The 21,529-nt window shown below is 44.1% G+C and overlaps 1 protein-coding gene across 6 annotated transcripts in view; it reads right to left on the reverse strand.

Moving 5' to 3' along the window:
• LOC106587586 (ATP-dependent chromatin remodeler CHD9) overlaps positions 1-21,344 on the reverse strand; it is a 127,755-nt gene extending 106,411 nt beyond the window's left edge. For 3 of the 6 annotated variants that reach the window (XM_082969598.1, XM_082969599.1, XM_045708563.2), the window contains exons 1-2: positions 21,247-21,344; positions 10,004-11,802 (exon numbers count right to left, since the gene is read on the reverse strand). In XM_082969598.1, coding sequence (XP_082825724.1) covers positions 10,004-11,665 — 1,662 coding nt within the window. In that variant the 5' untranslated portion in view covers positions 11,666-11,802; positions 21,247-21,344. Of the gene's footprint in view, positions 1-2,165; positions 2,298-10,003; positions 11,803-20,424; positions 20,678-21,246 lie in introns of those variants that run through there. The other 3 variants (XM_045708562.2, XM_045708567.2, XM_045708570.2) reach the window with 3 other exon arrangements.
• Positions 21,345-21,529: the final 185 nt, after the last annotated feature.

Consider the following 21,529-nt stretch of genomic DNA (forward strand, 5'->3'; position numbering starts at 1 on the left):
TGTAAACATGAGTCATATTGTGCATGGTTAGTGACAGTAGGCCAACTGCATGTGTTGTAGACTAGAGGTATAAAACTAAACTGTATCCAAGGCAGACAGAAGACAGCGTTAGCCTACAATTTGTCCCTTTCTACAGAGTCAGTGTAATGTTGTGAAATAAAGTGTTTCTCTGTGTAAACAAACCCTTGACTCAGGGCCCAGCGCCATGGAAACCAGTGAACATACCCGGCTAGGAACCAGCAGCTACCTGACAAACCTGTCTGATCGCTTTGGGACTCCTGTGTGAAAACTAACTAACTAACTAACTATCACACTCACACACACACACACACACACACACACACACACACACACACACACACACACACACACACACACACACACACACACACACACACACACACACACACACACACACACACACACACACACACACACACACACACACACACACACACAGTAACAACCACACCAAGCAACTGTCATCTCCATGGAATAGCTAACACCATCACAAACCAACAAGTGTTCCTTAGACATAAAGGCAAAAGAGGCACACTGTATGAAGTATAGCCGACACATAAAGCACAATTAGCCAGAAGATCCGACCTGCTTACTTACAGCTGCACTAGGGTCGAACAGCACGACCGTGTAGATCAGGACACCGTGGAGCCGGCTTGGAAAATGTACTTCAATCCAGGGATGAGAAATTAGCTGTACTCCGAATTGTGCTATTATCCCAACTGTTACAAGACTGAATAACTGCTTCTTTTCCAGAACGCTGCCCTTTCCTCCTCATGCTAGGTAGCAGAAGCCACGTGCGGTGAACAACAAAGGATAGTCAGCCTACATCTTCGCGCTGTGATAATGTCAAAATAAAAGTTGTGTGGGGAATGGCTTTGTACATGTCAAACTCTCCCAAAACTATGGCTGTACAATAATTTATTGGTAATCCATTATTATAATGAATTGGTAACAATTTATTGATAATTGGCAATGTCAATGTTGTCAAGGGTGCATTAACAAAGGCAAAATTGTTGGAACAAAGAAATAAACTATTGAAAGACAAACACAACAACTTCCTAGTGTGTGGCTGTTTATTGCCTTTGTTAGTCCACCCTTGACAACAATGACATGGATTACCAATGAATTATTGTACTTCAGACAAGCATCCATAGTTTTGGTAAAGTTTGACCTATGGTCCTTTCAAGACAACTTGGAACTCTAGAAAGATGCCCGAGTTTCCGACTTGGAATTCCAAGTTGGATGAACATTCAAAAAACATTTCTGAGTTCCCAGTTGTCTTGAACGCAGTGAATTCTGAAATGTCAGAGTTTCCAGTGTTTTTGAACGTGGCAATATACTAAACCATTCCCCACCTGATTGGCTGACTATCGCTTGATGTTCAACTTATATTCTAGCGCCATTTCAAAATGGCTGATGTGGCTTCTGCTACCAAGCATGGCGACGAAAAGGGCAGCTTTCCAGAAAAACTAGCAGTTGTTCAAACTTCCCTGTGTAACAGTTGGGATAATGGGACAATTTGGAGTGCACTGCATTTCTCATCCCTCTATTGAGGTAGGTTTTCCGAGCCATATCTCGCGCTCGCTCCCCGGTGTCTTGATCTACACAGTCATGCTGTCCGACCCTAGCGCAGCTGTAAGCAAGCGGGCCGGTTCTGCTGGCTAAAAGCATAATGTCATGATCCACAGTCCAAATGCCTTTCCCCTATTCCCCTTGCCGTATTTAGTGCTGGGTTCCCTATTTAGTGCTAAGCTAAGTCTAACTGAATGAGAGCCACTGAAAGTCTCATTAGAGTCCCTGTAGAGTAGACTGTGTAAATCTGTTCTCCACTTTCTCTCCCCAGAGACAGACTATGCTAGGCAGGCTAGCGTTCAGCAGGCTGCCTGGTGGTTGAGCTGAGTTCATTCCTGTCAGCCAGTGAAAGGTTAACCTGACTGCAGCTCAAGGAAGAGGTCACTTTGGGTTGTGTCACCCCTCACATTCCTCTCATACAAAACCTCATGTTAGCACTGAACCCGCTGGCTATCGCACGCTCCTCTCCAAACCCCTAGCCAGCCAACAAAGTCAAAGCTATTTAATCCCCTGTGAGCGGGGGAGAGAGAGAAAAAAATGCAGAATAAAAGAGAATGGGTTTTTATTCAGACCTACTGTGCAGTTTGGGGCTGGCAAGGCTCCCACATGCTCCTCACAGTCTAGGCTAAATCCAAGTACAACTCTCTCACCCCTCCCTCTACTAACTAGCCACCCATTTCCTCCTCTAGTGTCCCCCCACAGCCCGCCCCTTCCGTCCACAGCCAAAACCACCCCGCTATAAATAGAGCCGACTTCCTGTTTACCTTTGACCCCCACTAGATCCCACCCACTCCTGGCAGGCCTCCACTACCAGCAGGCAGATGAGCCCGGATGACTGGGGGAACAGAGAGAGGCAGTCATAAAGAGAGAGAGAGGCAGTCAGAAAGAGAGAGAGGCAGTCAGAAACAGCTAGGGAGAGAGAGAGAGAGAGAGAGAGAGGCTATGTGCACACTGCACACAAAATGAGGTAGAAACTGAGCTGCACTTCCTAACCTCCTGCCAAATGTATGACCATATTAGAGACACATATTTCCCTCAGATTAAACAGACCCACAAAGAATTTGAAAACAAATACATTTTTGATAAACTCCCATATCTATTGGGTGAAATACCACAGTTTGCAATCACAGCAGCAAGATTTGTGACCTGTTGCCACAAGAAAAGGGCAACCGGTGAAGAATAAACACTATTGTAAATACAACCTATATTTATGTTTATTTATTTTCCCTTTTGTACTTTAACTATTTGCACCTTATTACAACACTGTATATAGAGATAATATGACATTTAAAATGTATTTTTTCTTTTGGAACTTTTGGAGTGTAATGTTTACTGTCAATTTGTTATTGTTTATTTCACTTTTGATTACTATCTATTTCACTTGCTTCGGCAATGTAAACATATGTTTCCCATGCCAATAAAGCCCCTTATATTGAACATTAAATTGACAGATCGAGAGAGACTGATAGACCTACAGACCAGAGAGAGAGAGCCAACTGCAGCCAGAGAAACAGCCAATCATATCTCAGCCTCATGGAGGGCAGGTTTCCCCGTGGCAGGGACCCCTCCCCCTCCGAGTAGAGAAGTTTCTTGGTGTCAGGTTTCAAGGCTGACTGCAGCACTCTCTGCCTGGCTGGCTGGCTGGCTGGCTGACTGACTGGCTGGGAGTTACATAAACTTCACCCAGGAAGGTCAGGAAGCAACAAAGACAGCAATTCAGTGGGGGCCCACAGCCACAGACACCCTCGGCTGAGTCGGCCTCACACACACGCCCCCCCCCCCCCCCACCACCACTCTAGTTTCAACGCCCCCAGAGGCCAGAGGAGGGGGTGAGGGGAGAGGGAGGAGGGGGAGTCACAGAATAAATGTAAACCACTGATGCACTGAGTCAGACAGGAGGCACCTGCTGTACAGCACAGCAGCTCATCATCATCATGTTTTGCTTTTTCCCCTCACACTACACAGCTGATTCAAATAATCAAAGCTTGATGATAACTTGGTTATTTGAATCAGCTGTGTAGTGCTAGGGCAAAAACCAAAACATGCAACCGGGCGGTGCCCAGGATCGAGTTTGGGAAACCCTGGTCTATAAAATTGTGTCTATTTTGAAAAATACTGAATCAGGTTATTACTATCCTAAAGGGTTGTGCCTGTCCCATCGATAACCCTATGGCAGTGTGCTGTACATAGGCCCACTGAGGACATCTTCGAACAGACCAAGCAAAGACTAATTAAAATTGCCTTGGTGTGACCATATCCAACCAGGCCCTTTCATACTCAGCTCCAACACCCTTTATCATACTGCTGTCTTCACAATGACTGGGAACAAAGGCCCTCTGTCTAGAAGCCAGTCTCTCTGTGTGACTAACAGTGAACAGAACCAGCCCACGTCACAGCCAAGCACTAGCTCCTGAGGACTAGGCCTACAACAGGCTGGAGACTAGGGATGGGTGGTATACCATATTTTACGATATACCAGTATTGATGCACTGACCGGTTTGGGTTTTTACTTTACCTTGTAAAGCTGTATATTATTGTTTGGTTTGTTAAATGTGTTACGCCACTCCGCCGCGTGTAATAATGCCAGTTTACTCCGTTTGCTACTTGAGTCATCTCTCTCCCCCTCTCCTTCCACACACACCAAGCCCCGCATCTTGTCACTCAAGCAGAACAGTTTTTGCGCTACCACGAGTCACTAATACTAATCGCTAGTTAGTTGGCTAGCTAGCCAGCTAAATGTACTTAGTCAGAGCAAACGTAGCTAGAAAGCTAGCTAATACAGCCTGATATCAGTGCTGGTGTAGGCCTACATCAGCATGTTGTTTGTGCAACGGTATATTCTAAATCAGAGAGGAATTGGTAAAGCATGAATATTTTAGTGACATCAAAGCTACAGTAAGAGAAAACATTTCATGTAACATTAATTAGGGTCCACTACGAAACACTGACCAACACTTTGGTTCCTCCCCTGTCACAATAACCACTCCCTGGCTTTTTCATTTGTTGTTATGTCAAACAACACTGTTTTCAAAGTGCCCACTACATTCCAACTTTTGGTTGAAATTTCATTGAACAGTATAAAACAATCATAACGGACAAAGCTCCATTAAAAACACTTAAAATGTATGTGTTTCCACCCTAGGGTCATGCACTAGTCATAAAGCATATTTAGAACTTAATTATTCAAAAACCTCAAATATCGTAAAAAATGTGAAACATATTGTGATATGATATTTTGGCCATATCGCCCAGCCCTACTTTATAGTATTTGGGTGAAAAAACATATTATCCATTAGTAGTGATAATGTGCATGGAAAAACATTTGCTTGCTATCTCGGCAAGAGGACCAGAGCAGCATTGATCATGGCTGGGTCTCAAGAACAAGACAGAATCCATCCAGCTCTCCATCATTAAAGACAGACGGAAATCCTAATTAGCCACATGCAGTGCAGGCTAGGGACAGACACAGTGCTTCATTTGTCAATCGGGAGGAGCCGGAGCAAAATGTGAGCGCGAGAGGGTGGTGATCTATGGACCTCTGTGGTACCGGAACACATTACAGAAAGAAGACAATCACTGTTATAGTAAAGCATTGCATGCATATCATCACATTTGCGTAGTGGCATAGAGCAGTAGAGTATAGGCACTTACAGAAGAAGTTGCACACATGGATAACATTTTTAGTGGCCTAGGGTCTGGGAAAAATGTGGCCTTTTATAAATGCATTTCATGCAATTCTACATCATTTTACATGGCTGGAGATTTTGGCAGAATCTTTTTAATGCCGCATTCAAAACATGGGAACTCGGGTTTGGGAAATCTCTGACTTCCGACTTCAGTGTGTTCAAGACAACTGGGAACTCGGGGAAAAAACAAGCTCCGAATGGGAACATTTTATTTGAATGGTCATCCAACTCGGAATTCCAAGTTGGGAACTCAGGCCTCTTTCTAGAGCTCCGACTTTCCCACCTGAAAATCACTGACGTCATGATTCAACTTAGTTTTTTCCCCAGAGTTCCCAGTTGTCATGAAAACACCATAATACCGCACAAATGACGCAAATGACAGGCTACTTTGACACTGACAAACTGAGATCAATAAAAATGACCTTGCCTTGAATCCATCAATAGTCTAGGCCTAGGTGTGTGGAAACACATATTGTAGGCTACAATGTGAGAAGGAAATTATAGTCCTAAAAATGCTTTCTAGTTTCACTGACTCACCCAATGATGAGCATCACACTCACTGGTGATGGCCGATGCGCTCGTGCCAAAAGCCTCTCTCTCTTGTTTTACTTTGTAAACAATAGGTCTATTTGGAAGTTGATTAAATATTTTGGTAGCCTACAGCAGAACGATTAGATTCTTCTCTTTTCAGCAGTAGCCATTTGCTTTCCAATCTGTGTTTTCCAGCGAGTGCAAAAGGCATTTTTTGTCTGCATGCTGTTTATTAACTGACAGATTTCCCGCGCGTTCCCAACTGGCTATGCCTTGTTATTGGGCTACATTTCACAGCTAGACACATTTTTTTTAAAGACGCTGATGTTCCTCTGTGGCTAAATGATATGCTTTCTCATGGTGTACTAGGCTATTCTGAATTATTTCATTTCTTTCTGAACAGACAGCAGTAACTCTATAACTTTGGCAAATATATTTCAATTGATCAGGGGTGCTGCAGCTCCTCCAGAACCCTTCGCACGGCTATGATTCTATAAGGAAATAAATGATGAAGTGCAACACTGGAGAGATCAGCGTTGCAGGCTCATTCATGTCTATCAGAGCGGAGGGAGAGAGATCATAGAAAGTGAATCTCGTTCCAGTTCTGTGAGACACAGGCGCACTTCTCACACAGGCACGACCAAACCCAAATCAGGCCCGGGCTGGGGGGTGGTGGGGGGTAGGATAACTAACGAAGAGACAACTCAAATTAACTTTGATCGCTTTTAGTCAAATTGTTACATTGCAAAAAGTTTCAATAATTGTTCATGCCATGAGAAGTACCGGATCCGGACAAATATGTCCCAGAATGAAACAGTCCAAAAAGGAGAGGTGCCGATCCGACACCTCTCCTTTTTAGACCGTTTTGTTAGGCTTATGGTTTGCAAATGAAGCGCTGGACAAACACAGGGCCATGGGGTGAGACAGGGTCAGACACAGGGCCATGGGGTGAGACAGGGTCAGACTCAGGACCAGAGAGTGAGACAGGGTCAGACACAGGACCAGAGAGTGAGACAGGGTCAGACACAGGACCATGGGGTGAGACAGGGTCAGACACAGGACCAGAGAGTGAGACAGGGTCAGACACAGGACCAGAGAGTGAGACAGGGCCAGTGACAGGACCAGGGAGTGAGACAGGGCCAGAGACAGGGAGTGAGACAGGACCAGAGGGTGAGACAGCACCAAAGACAGGCAGTGAGACAGGACCAGAGACAGGACCAGGGAGTGAGACAGGACCAAAGACAGGACCAGAGACAGGACCAGGGGGTGAGACAGGACCAAAGACAGGCAGTGAGACAGGGCCAGAGACAGGCAGTGAGACAGGGCCAGAGACAGGCAGTGAGACAGGGCCAGAAACAGGCAGTGAGACTAGGACAGGGGGGTGGGCACCACTCTATCCCCTGATGCCCTGCCTGTTCAGCAAACACACTATCTGTTGGCTCTTCACACACCAGTGGACATGAATAGAGCAGTCTACCCATAAGCATCAACAGAAGGGTGGATGTTGACACAGACTGAAGGGAAGCTGGGCCTGTTTGCTGGTGTTCCATGTCCCATTTCAATTAGCGGATGGACAAATTGGCTGCTGGGTCAAAACATCAGTCTGTGCTTGAGTATTTGTACTTGCACATCATCATCTGCACATCTATCACTCCAGTGTTAATGCTAAATTGTAATTATTTCGCCTCTATGGCCTATTGACTGCCTTACCTCCCTAATCTTACTACATTTTCACACACTGTACATAGATTTTTCTATTTTCTTTCTATTGTGTTATTGACTGTACGTTTGTTTATCCCATGTGCAACTCTATGTTTTTGTCGCACTGCTTTGCTTTATCTTGGCCAAGTCGCAGTTGTAAATGAGAACTTGTTCTCAACTGGCCTACCTGGTTAAATAAAGGTGAAATAACAAATAAACTAAAAATTCAGCCTACCTGTTAGTCTAAGTGGTAGAGTTGAGAGAGACAGAGCTATGCTGTAGAGACAGGGTAAAGACCTAGTGACTTGTGAATCACCACTCACCATAGAGTGTGTGTGTGTGTGTGTGTGTGTGTGTGTGTGTGTGTGTGTGTGTGTGTGTGTGTGTGTGTGTGCGCGCGTGCGTGCGCGTGTGTGTGTGTGTGTGTGTGTGTGTGTGTGTGTGTGTGTGTGTGTGTGTGTGTGTTTACAGTTTACAGAGCCAGTCAGAGAGAGTTCTGATGAGTGCTGAGCTGCATGTGCCAGCACCAGGGCCATGGAAGGGAACAGACACACTGTGCTGCTGCTGATCAGACATGGGTTCTAACACCATTTGAAATCTTTAGCCTGCCTGGAGTTCCAGATGGGTGGAGTTAGTAGTTTTGGGACTATTCTATTGGTTCCATTAATCAAGCACAGTTTAAGTATTTGACATAATATCAAATAGTACTTGAACCCAGGTCTGACATACAGTACAGACTGCTGCTGACGGTCCTCTTTGCCTGGCTGTCTGCGTCACTGTGGAGCCAGGCTCAGAGAGGTGTGTGGATGGATGTTGCTACGCTACTGGCCAGCTCAGCTCCAGGATCCGCCTTGTGCCTGTCAGAGCCAGAGCAGCACACAAATGCACTCTCTACCTCTCTCTGTGTCTGTCATTAGCCTCCCTCCTCTCTCTCTCTCTCTCTCTCTTTCCAAGCTGCCCCTACTCACTCTCTCTGTCCATCTCTATCCCCTCTCCCTCCCCCTCCTCTCCCTAACTACTCCCTCTGTCCATCTCTATCCCCTCCTCTCCCTATCTCACTCACTCCATCTCTATCCGCTCTCCCTCCCCCCCTCCCTCCCTCTCTCACTCACTCCCTCTGTCCATCTCTATCCTCTCTCCCCCCCTCCTCTCCCTCTCTCTCACTCAAAGACACACACGCACAGAGAAAACCACAAGAGCAACCACCCCCACACTCTACACTCTATCTAGCCATGTAGTGAGTGCAGTGCGCAGCAGCAAGACAGACAGACAGACAGTCAGGCAGTGTCTCTAGCCTCTAGCCTGCCCTGACCCACATCTATAGCCTTGAGTACGCTTAGTTACTGTAAGTCCTGGAGACACTGCTGCCACTCTTAATCAGGCCCTGGGACACAGCTAGGTTACTGTAGTTACCTGCTGTCTGTCTGTGTCCCAAATGGCATCCTATTCTCTATTTAGTGCACTACTTTTGACCAGGGCTTTGGTCAAATATAGGGAAAAGGGTGCCATTTAGGACACATCACTGGAAGGATAGCTAGAATAGGCTGTATTATTATAATTTAAAGAAGGGCTGAGCCTCCTTCCCCTCCCTCACTCCCTCCCTCCCTCCACCTCCCCCCTGACTGCAGGTGCACCAAATATGCTCATGCTCTTCCAGGGCTAGTTAAACATTACATGGGTGGCTGGCTGGCGTCTGGCTGCTGAGAGGAGTGAAAGCATGGCAAGGCTCTCTCTAGTCTCTACGTCAGTGCAAGAGATTTATCCATTAACGTAGCTGTCACAAATACATGTCTCACTGTCAATTCTTTGCATTCATTTCCAACATAATTGGAACTGAATAGATAAAACAACCTGGATAAGATGCAGATCTAGATTTAAATGGGAATGAAATGAGAAATAATTTGACATTTGACAATTCGCTTCACCAATCCCCTCCTGTCCATGTGGTCAAGTGGAAGGACAACTATTAGCACCAACAACCACAACTATTCTATACATCCGCAATGTGTATTTCTTCCCCTGTAGTAATACATTAAAGCTGCAATATGTAACTTTTTGAATGACCTGACCAAATTCACATAGAAATGTGACATAGATCTGTCATTCTCATTGAAAGCAAGAAGTCGTAGATCTGTTCTATGTGGGCTATTTCTAAGTTTCATTTTTGCGTCTTTTACTTACGGTTTTGTACACCAGCTTCAAACAGCTGAAAATACAATATTTTTGGTTTTGGGAAATATATTTCACAGTGGTTTAGATGGTACAATGACTATACTTGCTTGTTTTGTCACATAAACTGAAATTAGGATTGTAGCAACCAGGAAATGGCGGAGTGATTTCTGCATAGTGCATCTTTAAATATATGAAGGAGAACTCTGCGGAATCTGGATAACTAGGTACTTCATCCATATCATCCTTTCTGAGTCTGTCAGCATATGTCAGCCTAGCCAGCCTCAGACTGAAAGCAAGTGTTAATGGCCCAGTGGGTTTACCTGTATCTTGTAGTCCATGGATATGGAGATCCTGTCTTCCTCCTTCATCTCTTCTTCTTCCTCTCCCTTTCCATTCCTCTCTCCATCCCCACCATTGGTCCAGGAACAGTTGGAGTCGTGGTGGTCGTGCTGACTGAGGGCAGCCTCCAGCTGGGGCAGCAGCTCATCAGCCAGCAGGTCCGGAGCCTCCAGGCCCTCAAAGCCCCCTCCTTGGGCCTCCACCTCCCCTTGCAGCCCTGCCAGGCTAACCTCTAGAGGCACGTAGCCGTTAGTGGTAGTGGTGCTGGCCGGAGGTCTGGTAACTTCCAAGTTAGATCCACAGTTCTGGGGCTGGTGCTGGTCTGGAACGAGCTGGCTGACTGCACTGGGGTAGCAGCTCATGGCCTGGCCAAACATCTCAGATGAGTCGTAGTTCCCTTGGGTCTGCCTGGAGCAGCGCAGAGCCCGGAAGGGACATTCGTCCTCAGCCTGGCTGACTGGGACCTGCTCGGGCTGATGATGCTGAGTCATCCCTGGAGCAGATGAAAATGCACATCCAGCTCCCACGAGAGAGAGTTCAGGCACTGAGGAGGGCAGGGGAGTGGTGGTGGTGATCATGGACACTGGGGCTAAAGAGAGAGGCTGGCTCAGGCTGGAGATGCCAGGCTGTCCCTGGCCAGGGAAGGAGTATTGGGAGGGAGGGTAGGCGGTGGTGGAGCTCACTGAGCAGGAGGACAGGGTGTGAGCCATGGGGGAGGAGGTCTGCATGGAGAAGGACATGCTAGAGTCCTCTGGCCCTACCCCAGGAAAGGCCCCCTGAGTCCCCTGCACCAGCTGGTAGCCACCCTGCTGTGGTGGGGTTCCAGCCAGTGAGACATTGGGGGTTTCCACATTAGCTTTGGCCAGAGCCCCTGAGTTAGGCACAGCCCTGGAGTGGAACAGGGTCCCCCCGGTGGTAAGCTGCTGGTTGTGGGGAGCTGGCTGTTGGTTGGCCTGGTGGAAGGGGAAGCTGTGGTGCTGCTGGGGCAGAGACTGAGGGTTCACTACCTGTTGATGAAGGTGCTGCTGCTGCTGCTGGTTCAGAAGCTGGTGTTGCTGCTGTAACTGCTGCACTTGTTGTTGCTGAAGTTGTTGTTGACAAGGGTGGTGCTGCTGCTGTGGCTGTGGCTGTCGGAGGTGATGCTGTTGGTTGTGGAGTTGCTGCTGCTGTTGTTGATGTAGTTGTTGTTGTTGCTGGGGCACTGAGTGGTAGAGGTTCCCGTTCTGGTCCTGGTTGCCCCACATGGGGCTGCTGTTGGAAAACAACGCGTTGGATTGGGGTGCCTGACCAATTGAGCGTCTATGGAACTGGGTATGCTGTGCTGCAATCATCCCTCCACCACCCACACCCTCAGAGCCAGCGAAGGGCTGTCCCATGGAGTTCTGAGCCTTCATGCCCGGAAAATGCCCCATCTGCTGCCCATAAGCCATGCTCTGTTGGGTGGAGGAGGGCATGGAGGTGGGTATCATCCCGGGGTGTTTCCCTGCCCCCATCGGCTCCACCTGTAGGGGCTCAAAGCCTACGCTGAGGTTGAGCTCATCCACCAGCGAGGGTCCAGGGGGGAAGCCCTCCTCAGCCAGCCCGTCCAGCCCTCCCACAAACAGGTTGGGGTCGTCAAAGAAGTCCATGATGGGATCTGTCATAGCCCAGGGGCCAGGGTCAGTCTTCCGGAGACCAGTCCCCCACGTTGGTCCTCTGCTGGGTTCTAGCTGGTGCTGAGGAGCGTCACGTGTTACTGAGCTACAGTATGTCCATCACAGACTGGCTCTGGAGAGAAAAACTAAGACAAAACCTCAAGTCAGATTTAACAGAGAGAAGAAAAACATGCATCTTTAAACATGTCTTGTTCATACTGAGCTGTGTGTGGGCTGCACAATAAAGAGATTTTCAGTTGTCAAATAGATTTTAAGCAATGTAGCCTCTCTTTTAGATGTTCATCCTGTGTTTTTCAAATCAATACACTTCTAGTTGTTTTCAAGATCTCCATACACCTCTACCTCATATACACTACGATAAGCAATTTATTACCATAACAGACACTCTCAGCCACGTAAACGTCAACAGTAAAAACAGCGGCTGCAAAAAAGCCAAGTAATGGCTAGGTCAGACAGGCCTGGGATGAATTTGGCACCGTCAATTATCTCTGGTTGGCAGCAGGTAGTTGTGTGGTAACGCATTTGATCTGATCTAAACTGAACCAACTGCCAGACAGACCAACAGCCAGGTGCCTCTAGTCTTCCTCGGTTCAAAGCCCCCTGATCCGCTCAGCCTCAGCCCTGTGGCTGTGCCTGCTATCTACCGAGCCGTCTGTCTGCTAGTAGCTACTGAATGTGTGGGAGGAAGGTGCAGACAGACAGATAGACAGCTGATGCTGTTTGTGTCAACAGTCAAGGAGGTTTGCTCAGGATGCATCTAACCACAGACCAATGACCAATAGAAGATGACGGAACACTTGTGTTAGTCAAGACCTGCTGACTCATACTCACCACACACACTCACCTCACTTCAAACACTTTGACATGCCTTCCTGAATGTACAGTCATGGCTCTCACAAGTCTTCTGATTCAGAGGGGGGGCATACAACTGAGATCCAATGCTTCAACCACAACTCGTGAACCTCTGTTAAGGTTAAGTGGGGTAGTGGGTAGGTTTGGGCGGTATACCGTATACCGGGGTATTTGGAAATATCCACGGGATGGTTTCTCAATACCGTTAACTATTTATTTCAAGTTTTTCTATATATTTTAATATTTGTAGCTACTTTGTAAGTAAATACTTTCAGTCAACTTGGGCAATATGTTAGAAGATAAAGAGTTCTTAATTTCACTTGTCACATTATTTTACATTATGAAGCTCACCGTAGCTCCCCAGAACAGTTGAGCCAGTCACGTGTTTGTTTGTAAATGGCACAAAGCGGGAGCAGTTGAGTTGAGCTGTGTATTGACAGGGGTTGCGTTTTATATTGAAAGTCAAGTGTTTTTTTGCTTCAATAGAGCGATCAGGGACGTGCAACTATAGTTTTCCTTCACATAAAATACATTACTGCAACACATTCAGCAGAATATATCTTAATTTTCATCAGATGACAGCAGAAGAGCAACACTATTTGGCAGGCAGCCACAGAAGTAGGCTAAATGAGCTTACAATGAACATGCCAGGTATTTCTTTACAAAAACAATGCATGGCCATCATAATTCTGTTTATTATAGAAAGAATGTAGCTAGCTACATTTCCTAATGTTTTTCTTAAAGTTAATCTGGAGAAAAGTAGGCTGGCTACACTGAGAAAAGCACCACAGAAAAGTAGCTACATCAGAACGCTGTCTGCTGATAGAATGCTCTTAGTGAATTCTCTTCCAAGTGGAGAAGTGCAACTGAAGCACAAAATTAGTCTGATGCCAAGTAGAAATTACGGAGCATTTTAGATTTGCGTTTACAAAATGCAGCAATATATTTCTTATGCGTTTTATCTTTTCTTCCAGCGTGGAAAAGCGAAGAATACTGCGTTAACGTGACCCCTAAGTTTAATTTGATGGTTATCTAAGTAAGTGGCAAAATGAATAAGGTGACGGGGCATCCATCATATTGTGTTGGCTTTCTGCCGTGTTTGAAAAGTCAAAGCCCTTTGAATGAGTTATCTGTACAGCTGCCACTGCTGTCTTTTGATTTCCTTGTGTTTTTTCTCCTCTCCTTTCTCAGCCTGTCTTCTTCTCTAAGCAGAGCAAGCAGGCCTGTTGCCCTAGAGACTCCAGACTCCACACAGATACAGCACGTACACATGCTGCTCCAGAACCAGTACTGTTTATTGCACAATGTCTCTCATTCACATTTGTTTGTAAATGTCCAAACTCACAAAAAATTACATTCAGTAGCTCTAACATATACATGTATAACTTTATAGCTGGGCTGCCTGTCTTTGCAATATTTATTTTTCCATTTGTGCTTGTGAGCATATTTAGCTAGCAGCCTCCATGGTAAAACTGTACATCTCGGGATGAGAGAAGGACAATATGAAGATATGAAAATCTGCATACCACCCAACCCTAGTAGTGGGGCTGTCCCTGGCTATGATGAAACCTTAATTTTTACTCATTGTTACAAAGGCCCAGTATGCCATATGACACAAGCACACAACCAAGACAATACACAAGATTCATACAGGAAGCATCAAGACTTAACCCTAACCTGGTTACTGTGAATCATTAATGTAGCCTTACTCATCTTCATAAATGACAGATGTTATGGAATGGAGGTCCAGCACAACATGGACAGCTATACCAGTTAGAACTGTGTTTAACAGGAGCACCAGATAGCAGGGGCCAGATCATATCCCATGCCCAGCTCTTGGCTATACTAGAGCTCTGTTCTCATGTGACTAGCAGCCAGCCCAGGAGTAGGAGAGTATTCTCTTCTCTTGCAACACAGACCTACAGCTGAGGGCAGGCTAGGCATGAAAAGAGAACTCCCATTGCTCTCAGCCACTTAGCAGGGCTCCATTGTAACTGACAATGAGCAGAATGGCCAGGCCTAATTCTCCCAAACAGACAGGAAAATCTGATCACTCAATTAGAGGTAACATCAGACCAGAATCCTACCCGGGCTGCTCGACGAACTGAACGAGTAATCAGAGGTAGGTTAGGTAGCTTATCTGAGCCGCATAGAGTTCTTCCTGCTGCTGCTTCTTCGTCTTGTATTAGTTGGGATCAATGATGAACTGTAGAACCTAAGCTATATGATGTACAATAAAACCGGTTATAGGCTGTCTATGGTTGAGACTAGGGCTGTCCCACACTAAATAATAGCTTGGTCGACCGAAAGTCGTAATTTTTAAACGTGTATTTTTCATATATAGACACACCCAATGTATTTTAATAAAATCAACTATATATGCATTGAGCTTGTCTGATGCTTTAAGAGCAGTTTTTGATTAAATAAGACACAAATGACTCAAGAGGGAGCCAGAGATGAAGATAATCAGAAGAAGAAAAACTTAACATGACCATCCTCCTCCCGCTCCTACTGGCTTTTGCAGATTCTGCTGCTACTCTGCTGAAGTTGCCGGTAATAGGCTACACGAGTTGGTAACCTTTCTGATGTGGAATGTCATTTTATCTTACAATTTCTACTGATCTGCATGCCAGTTATGGTTTTCATATGCACATTTTCATGTAACAGTTACAGTAACAGTTACAGTTACAACAGTTTAATTTAAAAAAACGTCTTCGTATGTCAAAATCATTGTCATGTGGTGAATCAAAATTCTATCCAAATCTTAATGAAAATGATACAAACCTAAAAAGTAACTTCTATTGCCAACTATGTAAAATAGCTTATAAAACCTACAAATAAAAACAGAAATATTGAAAATATCCTGATCAAAATAAATATCTTATAAATCACATTGGCTGTGCATGGCCTGTCTGCAAAGAACTTGAAACATTGTATCAACTATTAACTAGGGTGTGGCCTGAAGCTCATGCTAGCAAACTTGCAACATTGTATGAAATATTCTGTTTCCTGCCAGTGAGCTCTGAACAGACACAACTGTAGGCTATATGCGCAAGGGATAAGAAGTAATCAATGCGCATCCTTACTCAACAAGGAGCGCTCCAAACAAAACACAATGACTAAATTGTCAAAACTAGTAAATAGAATGAAACAAACCTCCGCAATGGATTAGTTCACTGAGATGGGCGCGAATAAGACAAGGTGTCTTGTGTGCCATAAAAATTATATATATTTACTTCTGCTCAACTAAAAAAAATATTGGTCGACCAAACAATCGACCAGTCGACTAATTGGGGTCAGCCCTAGTTGAGACTTTATCGAATCAGACATTTCTGTTGATATGGCCTCTTAAAGTCTCAGTGATAGACATTGAGAATATCCAAATGTTCCTCTATGCCTCCCTTGAACAAATACAAGTAACAATGGAGGTGAAGGCATGGTTGGATACTGTAGGCTAAATGCTTTAGGAATAAAAAGAGACAACAGGTTAGAGAACCAATGTGGCTGTCAGTCAGACCTGTCTGCCTGCTCAAGCGAATGGGATAACTTGTGACAATGTACAACGTTAACAGATGAAGCTAGCTGACTGCTTTTAACTTTAGTTTTGGGCAACGGGGTTCGGTAGCTGGCTAGCTAGTTATTTCAATAGGAGAGCAACAAGGATTCCATAATCATTGTTAAGAATATTGAAAATGACTGCAGTTTCTACTGGTCATTGTTTTCAGGCTGGTTGGATTGGTGCTAGCTAGGTACCAAGCTAAAGCTAGCTAGCTACCGCAGAAGCTGCTAATAACGTCTGTATGAAAGATACAGTTGAAATCGGAAGTTTACATACACCTTAGCCAAGTACATTTAAACTCAGTTTGTCACAATTCCTGACATTTAATCCCATAAGACAAGGTGTCTTGTGTGCCATAAAAATTTTCACATTCTTAAAATAAAGTTGTGATCGTAACTGGCCTAAAACAGAGAATTTTTACTGGTGTCTTGTGTGGTGTCTTGTGTGCCATAAAAATTATATATATTTACTTCTGCTCAACTAAAAAAAATATTGGTCGACCAAACAATCGACCAGTCGACTAATTGGGGTCAGCCCTAGTTGAGACTTTATCGAATCAGACATTTCTGTTGATATGGCCTCTTATCCCAGTAAAAATCCCAGTAAAAATTCTCTGTTTTAGGCCAGTTAGGATCACAACTTTATTTTAAGAATGTGAAATGTCAGAATAACAGTAGAGAGAATGATTTAGTTCAGCTTTAATTTCTTTCATCACATTCCCAGTGGGTCAGAAGTTTACATACACTCAATTAGTATTTGGTAGAATTGCCTTTAAATTGTTTAGCTTGGGTCAAATGTTTTGGGTTGCCTTCCACAAACATCTCACAATACATTGGGTGAATTTTGGCTGGTGTAACTGAGTCAGGTATGTAGGCCTCCTTGCTCACACACGCTTTTTCAGTTCTGCCCACAAATTTTCTATAGGATTGAGGTCAGGGCTTTGTGATGGCCACTCCAATACCTTGACTTTGTTGTCCTTAAGCCATTTTGCGACAACTTTGGAAGTATCTTTGGGGTCATCGTCCATTTGGAAGACCCATTTGCAACCAAGCTTTAACTTCCTGACTGGTGTCTTGAGATGTTGCTTCAATATATCCATAATTTTCCTACCTCATAATGCCATCTATTTTGTGAAGTGCACCAGTCCCTCCTGCAGCAAATCCTCCCCACAACAAGACGCTGCCACCCCTGTGCTTCACGGTTGGGATGGTGTTCTCCCCATTTTTCCTCCATACATAACGATGGGCATTATGGCCAAACAGTTCTAATTTTGTTTCATCAGACCCCAGAGGATATTTCTCCAAAGAGTACAATCTTTGTCCCCATATGCAGTTGCAAACCGTAGTATGGCTTGTTTATGGAGCTTTTGGAGCAGTGGCTTCTTCCTTGTTGAGTGGCCTTTCAAGTTATGTCGATACAGGACTCGTTTTACTGTGGATATAGATACTTTTGTACCTGTTTCCTCCAGCATCTTCACAAGGTCCTTTGCTGTTGTTCTGGGATTGATTTGCACTTTTCGCACCAAAGTACGTTCATCTCTAGGAGACAGAACTCATCTCCTTCCTGAGCGGTATGATGGCTGTGTGGTCCCATGGTGTTTATACTTGCGTACTGTTGTTTGTACAGATGAACGTGGTACCTTCAGGCGTTTGGAAATTGCTTCCAAGGATGAACCAGACATGTGGAGGTCTACAATTTTTCATCTGAGGTCTTGGCTGATTTCTTTAGATTTTCCCATGATGTCAAGCAAAGAGGCACTGAGTTTGAAGGTAGGCCTTGAAATACATCCACAGGTACACCTCCAATTGACAAATTATGTAAATTAGCCTATCAGAAGCTTCTAAAGCCATGACATAATTTTCTGGAATTTTCCAAGCTGTTTAAAGGCACAGTCATCTTTGTGTATGTAAACTTCTGACCCACTGGAATTGTTGGAAAAATAGTTGGAAAAATTACTTGTGTCATTCACAAAGTAGATGTCCTAACCGACTTGCCAAAACTATAGTTTGTTAACAAGAAATTTGTGGAGTGGTTGAAAAACTAGTTTCAATGACTCCAAACGAAGTGTATGTAAACTTCTGACTTCAACTGTATTTGCAAACATTTTTGATCCTGCTCGTTTGATCCTGATCTAATTTCAAATGCTCACACAGACATTTTCTAATTCGGGCAAACAAATAATGCCTTATTACCAACGCAGGATTGTACAGCTTTGACAGTAATGGTGGCGCTTGGCCTGCATGTGCAAATTCAGCACACAGAACATTCTATAATAGAATTGTGTTATTTGATGTGTCAAATTAAAAGATTATTTGACGTGTCAAATAGTGTAATTTGATGCAAAACCCCAAACGGTGATCCATAATTTATTCACATTGCTTTACAAAAAAATATCACTTATTGTGTATATTACATTTGTTTTATTTTATGGCTTTATTATTTTACTCCAAGTCATCATTTCATCTCTATAGAGCTGCAACCTATGCTGTCTGACAAAATCACTATTTTGTAGTTCTTCAAAGTAAATAAGACATACTTTATGACTGCTGAATACCAACTCTCATGTATTTTCAGGTAGAGATAGTGCACAAAGCAACAGCTGCTTTCTATATCACCTCACGATTGCGCATTCTTCTGTCTCCACAGTAGCTGGCATGAAAGAAACACAGACCGGACTAGTAGATGCGCAATGGATTATGGTCATTGTAGTTAATTACCACATTTTATGCACTAAACTATGTATAATATTGGCCTGTTGGAAACAACAACTCCCTACTACACTGAACAGTTCAGGCTAGATCTGATTTATCTCTAGAGAAACGGTGCAATGTGCGCATTAAGCTCACCGAAGAAGAAAAAAAATAGGAAATGCAATGAACCAACGTCTGTCAATCAGTTATTTTGGTTAATCGCTCAGCACTACCCTTGGGTGTAGCTTTAGCAGAGATGCCAACAACCGTAAATTCCGGTTTTCAGGGGATATGGAAGAGAGAGCCTGTGACACGACTTCCCTTCAATTAACAAGGAGACAATCCATCTTAACTCCTCCTTTACATTTACTAGATTGATTGAACAGTGCAGAAGGGAACATCTCCAGACATATCTTTTATTTTTATTCTCATCAAGACCAGAATCTTCAGGATCTAGTTTCAAGCATTTTTTTTTTTTTAATTGCATGTAGTAGGTAGGCTAAGACTTTGCTTATAAATGCTAGGTTTGTGACGCATCTATGTAGTTCTTATGAAGACTTTATGCAGTCTAGAAAGTCTTTATAAATTGACGTTGAACCCAGATCTGCAGTGAAACTAGCTCTAGTTAATCTCTGGAGTTAAGTTTTAGCTACAGTGAAACCCACTTTAAAATGTAAAACATAATTCATTGCCAAATCGAATGTAGACTATTTGTTTGGCTGGTTTATCTGTAGGCTCTACCCTCAAAGTACTGGGTAATAATCGGCCCACCAATAACGAATCAACTTTTCTTTTGTTAAAAAAGCATCATTGGACAATGGAGATTAATTTAACTCTCCAAGAAAACTGATCAAGGGCCATTCCAAAGCACATTCAACAGGTTCCATCATAGTCTGTGCAATATAAATGCATTCGTGTTTGTGCTGCGCTTCCTGCTTACGTTTAGTCTCCCACTGGTCACACATTGGTTGAATCAACGTTGTTTACACGTCATTTCAATGAAATTACGTTGAACCAACGTGGAATAGACGTTGAATTGAAGTCTGTGCCCAGTGGGCTAGCTACCTCTGCAAGCTGCTTGCTTCTTTCTTTGTTTATCATGAGTCTATGCCTCTTTGCCTCAAGTAGCATGATATCGCCAACCCACTATACACAACAAATAAATAGGCGTCGTCAATTTCAGAGTCCCGGTGACTTATCTAAGCACCCTAAACAAAAAAAATACAGATAACAAGTGCAGCCACAACGACAACGAAATAGAGACAGAAACAATGTAGCATCAAACTGTCCAAACTCACAAACCCGTCGTCTGTCGACGATCCAACTCCATGGATTCAGGAATCAAAATATAATTTGCACAAACTACATCTACGTGCAACGGACATCCATGATGATCATCAATCGGCTTTAATCAGCTGGCTGCTGATTACACTAGTTTGTAATGACGCTAAATAGGAATAATCCCAAGAATAGCGGTGTTATTACGAAGTAAGAAAGGTTAATAAGTATCCTATTACATTGTTGAATTTTACTTTAGAATCGGTTCTAGAATCCCTCAATTAACCACACCTGGTTTATGTGGCACAGCGAGAATCTGTAACAATGAACCCATGATAGAAAGAAGCCAGTCTGTAATGGCCACTAACCTCAGCATCCTCTGAGTGCAGCTATGGCTCGTGGCTATCTGAGCATCGAATCTTCACAATAGCCTTGCTGCACCTCCTAGTAAAAGGCTGCTTGGCACTCGATGTGTTCCCCTGTCACAACAGGTAGCTAGCTACCTAGTTAGAGAAATTAGCTGAATCTTAACTTTCTGAATCTGAAAGACAGGTGCCAAGCCTTAGGGATTTTTCCCACCATCTGTTCTTCTCGAGACTCGAATCGTACACGTGTCCCCACTTGTCTTTCCTTCCAAGCCCCTCTCCTATCGACTTCAGTGGTGTCGTGACGCCTCTGCTGAGTAGGAGAGGAGGGAAGAGCTGGATGGGACTCGACAGTCATTCATTAGGAACAATGCATTAGATTGACCACAGACAATTAAACCAGTTGTTGATGGACCCGACCGAGTTTCGTTGAGACTCCCGACTTATATCACTTTACCCTCTGCATGCACATTCATGGTAACGATGCTGAGCTCGAGGCTCGTACCATCACAGCGGGTCGCTGTCAGTTCAGGACCACCATAACGAAGCGCCGTCAATAACTTTAGTAACACGAGCGCAATATTTCGAACTCTGAGAAACGATTATGGAAATGGTATTAAGTTACAATGTTCCGCGAGACATTTGACTGATATTGTAGCTAGTTGGGTGCTTTTCAGACCGGGATTCCCACTGCTAACGTAACGTTAGTGACCACAGCTGAGCGTCACTGTCTCTCAGTCATTAGAATTACAGTTTGCTCTCAGAGTTAAAAGCTCTGTGTGGAGCCAATACTTTCTATTTAGTCGAAAATGATTTTATACTTACCGAAGTGAAGCAAAATCCGTTGACTGAAAATTATAAGAGCGAAGTTATTAACTAGTTGACCACAGCGGTTCTGCTGCTGCTGACGTGACGAATCGATGATGACATCAATTTGCATATCAGTTACTTGCTCTCTGATTGGACAGTTGAGGACTCGTTAAATTTTTATCATTTCAGATTACATTTGGAGCCGGTTCCACATGCACAACATTTCATATTCAATTTTGTGTCATAATAACCCCTCATATGTAAAATAAAATAACAAATATTAGACAAAATTGGTTAT

This window comes from Salmo salar, chromosome 26 (assembly GCF_965601325.2).
Source record: "Salmo salar chromosome 26, fSalSal1, whole genome shotgun sequence".
Taxonomy (NCBI): domain Eukaryota; kingdom Metazoa; phylum Chordata; class Actinopteri; order Salmoniformes; family Salmonidae; genus Salmo; species Salmo salar.